This window comes from Brachyhypopomus gauderio, unplaced genomic scaffold (genome assembly GCF_052324685.1).
Source record: "Brachyhypopomus gauderio isolate BG-103 unplaced genomic scaffold, BGAUD_0.2 sc46, whole genome shotgun sequence".
NCBI classification, from domain to species: Eukaryota; Metazoa; Chordata; class Actinopteri; order Gymnotiformes; family Hypopomidae; genus Brachyhypopomus; species Brachyhypopomus gauderio.
This window is the reverse complement of record NW_027506872.1, coordinates 1,012,929-1,025,000: the sequence shown is the minus strand read 5'-3', so window position 1 is coordinate 1,025,000 and position 12,072 is coordinate 1,012,929. Positions and strand designations below refer to the sequence as shown.

At 42.7% G+C, this 12,072-nt stretch overlaps 1 protein-coding gene across 1 annotated transcript in view; it reads left to right on the top strand.

Annotated features, from left to right (window-relative positions):
* aqp3b (aquaporin 3b) overlaps positions 1–7,326 on the top strand; it is a 16,075-nt gene extending 8,749 nt beyond the window's left edge. Inside the window, exons 3-6 of the mRNA XM_076986337.1 lie at positions 2,238–2,375; positions 3,353–3,471; positions 3,764–3,981; positions 5,939–7,326. Coding sequence (XP_076842452.1) covers positions 2,238–2,375; positions 3,353–3,471; positions 3,764–3,981; positions 5,939–6,119 — 656 coding nt within the window. The 3' untranslated portion in view covers positions 6,120–7,326. The remainder of the gene's footprint in view (positions 1–2,237; positions 2,376–3,352; positions 3,472–3,763; positions 3,982–5,938) is intronic.
* The last annotated feature ends 4,746 nt before the right edge of the window (positions 7,327–12,072 follow it).

Here is a 12,072-nt window from a genome sequence, read left to right as displayed (position 1 = left end):
AGGGGAGGGTAGAGTGTTGTGTCAACGTCTCGTTAGCACTCTTTGAAGAGGCTTATAGGGGGTGGCACTGGTTTTGGACCCAGGGTGCCGCAGGCCCTGTTCACTGTTTGTTGTCTGAGTGTCATAACGTGTCTGGACACGGACCAGAACTCTCCTCCGGCTCCTTGACGTGTCACAAGTGCTGCTTGACATGAGAAGATCAACCACTGAAGACTGCACATACACTACTGTACATCCTCGACTACACATACTACTACAAACACACTACTGCAAATACTCTACTGCACATACACTACTGTACATCCTCGACTACACATACTACTACAAACACACTACTGCAAATACTCTACTGCACATACACTACTGTACATACTCGACTACACATACTACTACAAACACACTACTGCAAATACTCTACTGCACATACACTACTGTACATACTCCACTACACATACTACTACAAACACACTACAGCAAATACTCTACTGCACATACACTACTGTACATACTCGACTACACATACTACTACAAACACACTACTGCAAATACTCCACTGCAAATACACTACTGTACATACTCCACTACACATACTACTACAAACTCACTACTGCAAATACTCTACTGCACATACACTACTGTACATACTCGACTACACATACTACTACAAACACACTACTGCAAATACTCTACTGTACATGCACTACTGTACATACTCGACTACACATACTACTACAAACACACTACTGCAAATACTCTACTGCACATACATTACTGTACATACTGCACTACACATACTACTACACACTACTGTACATATTCCACTACACATACTACTACAAACACACTACTGCAAATACTCTACTGCACATACATTACTGTACATACTGCACTACACATACTACTACACACTACTGTACATATTCCACTACACATACTACTACAAACACACTACTGCAAATACTCTACTGCACATACATTACTGTACATACTGCACTACACATACTACTACACACTACTGTACATATTCCACTACACATACTACTACAAACACACTACTGCAAATACTCTACTGCACATACATTACTGTACATACTGCACTACACATACTACTACACACTACTGTACATATTCCACTACACATACTACTACAAACACACTACTGCAAATACTCTACTGCACATACATTACTGTACATACTGCACTACACATACTACTACACACTACTGTACATATTCCACTACACATACTACTACAAACACACTACTGCAAATACCCTACTGCACATGCACTACTGTACATACTCGACTACACATACTACTACAAACACACTACTGCAAATAATCTACTGCACATACACTACTGTACATACTCGACTACACATACTACTACAAACACACTACTGCAAATACTCTACTGCACATGCACTACTGTATGTACTCGACTACACATACTACTACAAACACACTACTGCAAATACTCTACTGCACATACACTACTGTACATACTCGACTACACTTACTACTACAAACACACTACTATAAATACTCTACTGCACATGCACTACTGTACATACTCCACTACACATACTACTACAAACACACTACTGCAAATACTCTACTGCACATACACTACTGTACATACTGCACTACACACACTACTACAAACACACTACTGCAAATACTCTACTGCACACACACTACTGTACATACTCGACTACACATACTACTGCAAACACTACTGCAAATACTCTACTGCACATACACTACTGTACATACTTGACTACATACACACTACTACACATACATCACTACGCATACTTTACTACATATATTCTACTACACATACTCTACTACACATACACTACTGAACAGACTCTAGTACACATACTGAACTGTATATACACTACTACATATACTGTACTGTATATACACTACTACATATACTGTACTACTGGATTCATGTCCTTTGATTGTATACAGGATTTTGATTGTAACAGCACAAATACAAACACAGCAGCACAAACTCACACACAGCAGCACAGACACACAACCACACAAACACATGCACAACAACACAAACACAGCAGCACACAGCATTTTTAGCTATTGCTGTTTTGTTTGGTGAAAAGCAGTTTGTGCACATATAGAAAATAAGATTACCTGCAAATGCAAATCTGAAAACAGGTGAAAGTGCATTTACTATGGTTCATTCAAAAATGTCTCTCTCAATTACTTTAGGTGGGCACCTGAACCCGACAGTGACCCTTGCCCTTTGCATACTGGGTCGAGAGCCATGGAGGAAGTTTCCTGTGTACTTCCTGTTTCAGACTATTGGGGCCTTCTTTGGAGCTGCGATCATATTTGGAATGTATCAAGGTGAAGTATTTAGAGTTAGCATGTATTATGATGGCTTAGCATGTATTATGGGGTTAGCATATATTATGGTGGCTTAGCATGTATTTTGATAGGTTAGCATGTATCAGTGAGTTTGCATGTATTTTGGGTTTAGCATGTATTACGAGGTTAGCATGTATTACCTTGGTTTGGCATGTATTATGTGGATTAGCAGGTATTATGATGAGTTAGCATGTATCATGGTGAGTTGGCATGTATTATGTGGTTAGCAGGTATTATGGGGTTAGCAGGTGTATTGTGATGAGTTAGCATATATTGTGATGGGTAAGTATGTAGTATGGGAGTTAGCATGAATTATGATGGGTTAACATGTATCATGGTGAGGTAGCATGAATTGTAATGAGATAACTGTATTATGGTTGCAGGGCTCTCAAGTCTCACGCATTGAGCGTGTGACACACGCATTTGATCGTCTTCACACGCTCACACGCCACACTTCCGATTTCACACGGTGAGAAAAAAAATCTAGTTTATTTACCTCCGATCCATATCTATGTCGCCCTCCACTGGCGATCGATCGCGATATACAAACCCCCACCCCGCTCAACAACTTACGTTCGCCACCCCCCCCGCTCAACAATCACGTTCGCCACCCCCCGTCAACAACTCTCACACTCTGACATGAATCCAAAACTTGAGAGCCCTGATGGTTGGTTGGTATGTATTATGGTGAGTTAACATGAATTGTGATAGGTTAGCTGTATTATAGTTGGTTGTGTTAGTATGTGTAAAAAAGGCAGAAAAGTTGGTTTGTGTTTAAAAAAAGGAACATAATTGTCTAATTTCAGTTTGCAGTATTACTTAAAACAACAGGCAAGAAGTATTTTTGGAAGTGTATTATTTTGACAGTCTTGACTAACATGGTCATTTTTTATTCTGTGGAGAGTTCTTTTGAGCACAGTGGCGTTTAATGTGCGAGTCATTTTGTGTGGTTGCAGATGCAATCTGGGCATTTCATAAGGACAGTCTGTTGGTGGTGGGTGAGAATGCTACAGCTGGGATCTTCGCCACGTACCCCTCCGAACATCTCAGCCTGGTCAATGGCTTCTTTGACCAGGTGAACAGCCATTGGGAGGCCTGCTAACAGCCCCCCCACAACAAAACTAGCTGATCACATGCTACACACCAGCCAGTAGGCTATGGCTGAATGTCCTTCATCAGTATTAAGTCCTAACCAACATGACTTGAGTGCAGATGATATATAAGATTACACATGAAATATGATTCACAATAATGGACAATATGGATTTTTATCAATATGTCATATCTATGATCACTAGTGTCTTATGAGGTGATGGCTTGAAAAGTTCAGGTTTTGGCAAAGTTCCCTGTTATTCGCTGCTCCCCAGATGATTGGCACGGCGGCCCTGATCGTGTGTGTGCTGGCCATCGTGGACCCCTACAACAACCCCATCCCCCGGGGCCTGGAGGCCTTCACCGTGGGCTTTGTGGTGCTGGTGATCGGCCTGTCTATGGGCTTCAACTCTGGCTATGCCGTGAACCCCGCCCGCGATCTGGGGCCCCGAATCTTCACCTCGCTCGCCGGCTGGGGCAGCGAAGTCTTCACGTGAGAGCATGCGCTACAATAATGTGTCATACACTGTACATAATGTTACATTAATGTGTCATACCCTGTACATAATGCTACATTATTGTGTCATACACTGTACATAATGCTACATTAATGTGACATACACTGTACATAATGCTACATTAATGTGACATACACTGTACATAAAGCTACATTAATGTGTCATACAGTACATAAAGCTACATTAATGTGTCATACACTGTACATAATGCTACATTAATGTGACATACACTGTACATAAAGCAACATTAATGTGTCATACACAGTACATAATGCTACATTAGTGTGTCATACTGTAATGATCTGCGCGACGCAGAACATGGAGGCGGACACAAACGCTGAGCAGAGTGAAATTTATTACAGGGCATTCCATAATGGAAGTCGTAGTTACGGGCAGGGGTCATAACAGGCGAGCCACCCAGGTTTGACAGATACAGGGGCATTGTAACAGACAGAACGAAACAGAGCAGGGTTACACAGAACAAGGAGCAGAAAATGGAGAATACAATACCAGAAAGTAGCGAGCACAGATTCACAAGAGAATAACACAACACAACGAATAACCGACAAGGGGCTAGGGAAACACAGGGACTATAAGTACATGGAACTTAACAAGACACAGCTGAGGACGATTACGACACGGGCGTGGCAGACAGACAGAAACCAGGCAGACAGACAAGCAGGGCGGGGCTAACGGGCAAGGGACAACACAGACACGGGGAACAGAGACACTGGAGTGACAACGAAGGGAGGGGGGCGTAGCCCTACGTGACACATACACTGTACATAATGCTACATTAATGTGTCATACACTGTACATAATGCTACATTAATGTGACATACACTGTACATAATGCTACATTAATGTGACATACACTGTACATAAAGCTACATTAATGTGTCATACCCTATACATAATGCTACATTAATATGTCATAATGTTACATTAATGTCATATGTTACATTAATGTGTCATACACTGTACATATTGTTACATTAATGTGTCATACACTGTACATAATGTTAGACTGGTGTGTAATACTGCACATAATGCTACAATAATGTGTCCTACTCTACATAGTGTCACACTGATGTGTAACAATGCACATAATGCTACATACAGTACATAATGGTAAATTGTCATTGTGTGTGTGTGTGTGTGTGTGTGTGTGTGTGTGTGTGTGTGTGTGTGTGTGTGTGTGTGTGTGTGTGTTTAGATAACTGTACATGTAGGTGTGTTTTTAGACTCCTACATCATTAGATTATTATGCTCCTTCTTTAATTTAATCACGTGACCTACAACAGGGAAAACATTTACAAATTAAAAGTTCTGAAGCTGCTGTAAATTATGTAGAAAATGACCAATCTGATTCTGTTCATCTGCTGCCATCTAGTGGTCAAAGGGGGCACAGCGCTCATACACTGTACATAATGTTACATTAAAGTGTCATACACTGCACATAATGTCACATTAATGTGTCATACAGTACATAATGTTACATTAATGTGTCCTACTCTACATAGTGTTACACTGATGTGTAATACTGCACATAATGCTACATACAGTACATAATGTTAAATTGTCATTTATGGTACATTACATTAGTGTATCATACACTGTACATAATGCAGCAATAATGTCATATTGTACATACTGTTACATGCTAGTCATAGGTCCATAAATAGACTTTGAGGGTTTTTCCTAGAGGAACTCAAGGAGTGTTACTGAATGACAACATAGACCACTGATCTGGAATTAAGAATGTTACTCTATATCAGTGGTCACTCCACATCACTCCATCCAGCATGTATCAGTACCAGAATGGACGGACCAACTCTTCCATAGCTAATGAAATCACCTTTTGTCTCCTTGTGTCTCTATTGTGTCCCTTTGTGTGACTTTGTGTCTCCTCGTGTCCCCTTGTCCCCGCAGGGCTAAGAATTACTGGTTCTTTGTGCCGATCTTCGCTCCGTTCTTTGGCACGCTGGTGGGTGTGCTGGTGTACCAGCTGATGGTGGGCTACCACGTGGAGGGGGAGAGCCGCTCCCGGGAGATGGCAAAGGTGCAGGGGGAGAAGGAGAGGCTGAAGCTGGAGAAGAGCGACATGGCATGAAGCGCTCGCTCAGGGAGCCCCCAGTTATCACCAGCCTCCCTCCTCCACACTGATCTAGGATCAGGTTTTCATGTCACTCAGGGAGCCCCCAGTTATCACCAGCCTCCCTCCTCCACACTGGTCTAGGATCAGGTTTTCATGTCACTCAGGGAGCCCCCAGTTATGACCAGCCACCCTCCTCCACACTGATCTAGGATCAGGTTTTCATGTCATGCAGGGTGACCTCCATAAGTTCTGATCCGGTTCCTCTTTTACACACAGCTCAGTCTCTGTTACTCACATCACTACTTTTGGCACTGGTCAGGTTCTCAAACAGACATTCTTTGCACAAAAGATCTGACTAAGATTGTATAAAGCGTAACCCCCCCCCATTCTCTTTGGCTGCTTTTAATGTCCATAAAAACGAAACTCTAGCCTTCTTAAACCTAAATCCAGCATTAAGCCCTAAACTCTAGACTCCTAAAAGCTAAATCCAGTTTTGAGCTATGGCTGCAGCCCACAAATGACTTTCTGGTTTTCTTAGAGTGAAACAGAATTTTCCAGTATGTTCAACGATGTCCTAATATCAGTCATTTCAAATATGCGTTAAGTCCAAACAGCATTTCTGTCTCCTTCACAAAGCATGAGGTGCTTTCTAATGTGCCTGCTTTTCTAAGAATGCTCACCCATGTGAACTTCTTTTACATCTGTAAACTGATCAGTGCAGCAAAAATCTTCTCTGCACTCCTGTCACTTTTTCTGTCTGAAATGTTCCTTCTTCTTAAGTGTGAGATCAGGAGGGTACAGGCCTCTGCCTCCAGGCTTTGTGTAAGATCAGACATGCTGAGAAGAGTATGGTGTTTACCACTGTCTCACACACACACACACACACACACACACACACACACACACACACACACACATGCAGCGTAAGGAATCTAAGATATGTGTCTTACAAACACGTATTGTTCAGGTGGTCATGTATGCTGTGGTTTTAAGAGTTTGATCATTTAAGATAATGGGTGTGCTGGTCTGAAAGGTCTCCTGCCCCTAAAATCATTTCTATCATTTCCTACGCCATGTTGATTGACTGTGTGATTCACACATTCTGTGGGTTTTTCTTCTTCTGCTGAGTGGACTTGGACTCACTCCAGATGTTCTGTGCAGTTATGATCCTGTCACTGGCTTTTGTTTCATCACTTTTTAAAAATAAACTGTGTTTCTGTTATTTGTTTTCTTTCCTTCCACAGCCGTCAAACTGAGACGTTGAAAGATTACAAACCACAGTTCATTACCATTATCAAATGTAAAGATACAACTTCAGTGAGTTCATTTTATTTTCATGTCACAGCCCATAAACCATAGACCAGGACTACATTACAGCCTGTAGGCCAGCCCCATGACAAAGCTCATAGATCAGCCCCATATCACACCCTGTAGAGGAGACTTACTTCACAGCCCATAGACCAGCTCCATATCACAGCCCATAGACCAGCCTTACATCACAGCCCATAGACCAGCTCCATATAATAGCCCATAGACCAGCCTTACATTACAGCCCATAGACCAGCCTTACATCACAGCCCATAGACCAGCCTTACATCACAGCCCATAGACCAGCCTTACATCACAGCCCATAGACCAGCCTTACATCACAGCCCATAGACCAGCCTTACATTACAGCCCATAGACCACCCTTACATCACAGCCCATAGACCAGCCTTACATCACAGCCCATAGACCAGCCTTACATCACAGCCCATACACTAGCCTTACATCACAGCCCATAGACCAGCCTTACATCACAGCCCATAGACCAGCCTTACATCACAGCCCATAGACTAGCCTTATATAACAGACTAAAACACATTATGAATTGATGTGAATGAGAAACAGTCTGCTGGGCCATTCACAAGTGCCCTGCTCATCCTCTTTAGACATCAGAACAGACAGATGGAAGACCATTCTTGACTACGGTGTAATATCAAATATGGACACACACTAATAAGAGTCTGATCATCTGAAGACTCATACAGTGCACAATAATCCAGTCAGCTGTGCTTGAAAGAGAGTCTGACCAGGTTTTCTTACCACTGTCGCCCTTGGCTTGCTCACTGGGGGCTAGGACTCGGACACTTGTAAAGCTGCTTTGTGACAACAACTGTTGTAAAAAGAGCTATATAAATAAAATTTGATTGATTGATTGATTGATTTCACCTCCCCCCTCTCACCTCCCCCCTTTCACCCCTCCCCTCTCACCTCTCGCCTTTCACCTCTCACCTTTCACCCCTCACCTCCCCCCTCTCACCTCTCACATAAATACACACACACACAACATATATATACAAACATGCACATGTACACACACACACACACACAACATAAATACACACATGTACATGCACACACACAACATAAATACACACATGCACACACACACAACATATATACACACATGTACACGCACACACACAACATAAATACACACATGCACACACACACAACATATATACACACATGTACACGCACACACACAACATAAATACACACATGTACACGCACACACACAACATAAATACACAAATGCACATGTAAACACACACAACATAAATACACACATGCACACACACACAACATATATATACACATGTACACGCACACACACAACATAAATACACACAAGCACATGTAAACACACACAACATAAATACACACATGCACACACACAACATATATACACACATGTACACACACAACATATATACACACACATGTACACACACATGTACATGTACACACACGTACACTCACACACATTATACACAACAATATAATGTATAACACAGCATGGTCATCCATGTTATTCTGATAAAGTTTCACTGCAGAAAATAGAACAATTTTGCCCCTTTCATAGAGACATGTAGCTTACTGTCATTCCACTGGACCACTGGAGACCACAGGGCCACTGGAGACCACAGGGCCACTGGAGACCACAGGGCCACTGGAGACCACTGGACCACTGGAGACCACAGGGCCACTGGAGACCACAGGGCCACTGGAGACCACAGGACCACTGGAGACCACAGGGCCACTGGAGACCACAGGGCCACTGGAGACCACTGGACCACTGGAGACCACAGGGCCACTGGAGACCACAGGGCCACTGGAGACCTCTGCTGACCCCTGGTGGTGGCAGTGCACGGATGCAGGTGGTGAACTGGTACAAAGTGTTCAGTGGGGTTTTTACACAGGTGAGTGTCACAGCTGCCCTCTACTCCATGACATCATGACCCAACAGACATCATGCAGACAAGGTCAGACCAGAGAGAAAGTTTGCAGAAAGAGAGAGAGAGAGAGAGAGAGAGAGGATGACTGTTGCCTTTAGAGCACAGCTGCACACGAGCCTTAATCTGCACACCTACAAATGAGCCACAATTGTGCTCAATCCATTTAATCTACACACCAAACCTACCTGTGTAATATATACACCAGCCTTTTAATACACAACCTACCTGTGTAATATATACACCAGCCTTTTAATACACAACCTAACTGTGTAATATATACACCAGCCTTTTAATACACAACCTACCTGTGTAATATATACACCAGCCTTTTAATACATAACCTACCTGTGTAATATATACACCAGCCTTTTAATACACAACCTAACTGTGTAATATATGCACCAGCCTTTTAATACACAACCTACCTGTATAATATATACACCAGCCTTTTAATACACAACCTACCTGTGTAATATATACACCAGCCTTTTAATACACAACCTACGTGTATAATATATACACCAGCCTTTTAATACACAACCTACCTGTGTAATATATACACCAGCCTTTTAATACACAACTTACCTGTATAATATATACACCAGCCTTTTAATACACAACCTAACTGTGTAATATATGCACCAGCCTTTTAATACACAACCTACCTGTATAATATATACACCAGCCTTTTAATACACAACCTACCTGTGTAATATATACACCAGCCTTTTAATACACAACCTAACTGTATAATATATACACCAGCCTTTTAATACATAACCTACCTGTGTAATATATACACCAGCCTTTTAATATACAACCGACCTGTGTAATATATACACCACCCTTTCAATACACAACCTACCTGCGCAATATATACACCACCCTTTTAATACACAACCTACCTGTATAATATAAACATCACCCTTTCAATACACAACCTACCTGCGCAATATATACACCACCCTTTTAATACACAACCTACCTGTATAATATATACAGCACCCTTTTAATACACAACCTACCTGCGCAATATATACACCAGCCTTTTAATACACAACCTACCTGTATAATATATACACCAGCCTTTTAATACACAACCTAACTGTATAATATATACACCACCCTTTTAATACACAAACTACCTGTATAAAATATACACCAGCCTTTTAATACACAACCTAACTGTATAATATATACACCACCCTTTTAATACACAACCTACCTGTATAATATATACACCACCCTTTTAATACACAACCTACCTGCGCAATATATACATCACCCTTTTAATACCCAACCTACCTGCGTAATATATACACCATGTGACGGGTAGGGTGAGCCGAATAAAATGGAAGCGATTACGCCAAGTTCCAGGGAAAAGGGATGGTTTAATAGAAAAGTGCACTAACCAAAAACCCGTGAAGTTGGTCCAAATAAAGGAAATAATAACCAGCGGTTATATATAGACAAACAAACGACCCTCAGGTGAGACTGATCACATGCTCCGCCCACCCGAGGCAGAACACTACGCAACATGACAGGACAGCTGCCGCTGTAGACGGGGGCGACCAGTAGGGGCTCGCCATACCGTGACAGATCCCCCCTCCAAGCCGCACTCTCCTCCACCGGCTGTGTGGCACAAAGCGGCAGCACATGAAACAAAGGGGCAGGAAGGCAGGGACAAGGCAGGGACACACCCCCTGCAGTCCAGGAGCTGTAACACAAACACACACACTTGTTAGCTCCTCCTACCTGGGCGGGACCCTGGACTGACTGGGCCATCAATGAGATGACAACCACGCCCCAGTCGGTCACAGGGCCATTGCACCCTAGCGGACTTCTGACTGCTGAGCCCCCCCATGGTGTGCGGACAGAGAGCAACAGCTCCCCACTCGTCCGTGGTGCCTGAGTGCGCAGGGTGCCTCCCTGGGGCATGGCTACTCCACCCACTAACCGCTTCCGGCAACCTTACCTCTCAGAGCTGACCCCTGCCTTTGCTAGGGGTCACCCCAGCCTCCTGGTGGACTCCTCCACCCAACCCAGGAGCACCAGAGACCAGGGCCCTGGCAAATCCGCCACAGGAACACCCTGGTCACCTTAAACTCGAAGGGGAGGGTCTCCATCAGGAGACCCCACGCTGTCCGGGAGAGCCGCCTCTCGTCACCAGGAACCTGCATACAAAGTACTTCACAACCATGATTACACATATAGGTGCCGAATTGGGAGGACCATATGTCCTACCACACTATACATACACAACACAACACATAGGCGCCAACATGGAACACATACGCGCATAACCCTGACTATTTTAACCCCACTACCCAGGGGGGAGAGGACTCCTTCTCAGCAGGAGGTGACACCTTATTCCACAAAACCTCAGGCATTCCTTGCCTACATAATACACTGTAAAAAAGAAAAAGTTGAGAAAACTCAAAATTTCAAGGCAACTTACTGCACTCGAGTTTTGAGTTTTGATCCCAACTCAAACTCTTAAGTTTTTAAGAAATTCACTCAGTTGATCCAACTTATTATTTCTTGTTCCAATTATTTATTTTTCACAGGTATATAAACTTCAGATTTTAAGTATTGCCTACAAATAATTACAAGTTATGCTAACTTACTATATCTTCTTCAGATAATTTATCTTGCCCATGTATATGAACCTCAAAATGTAAGTTACA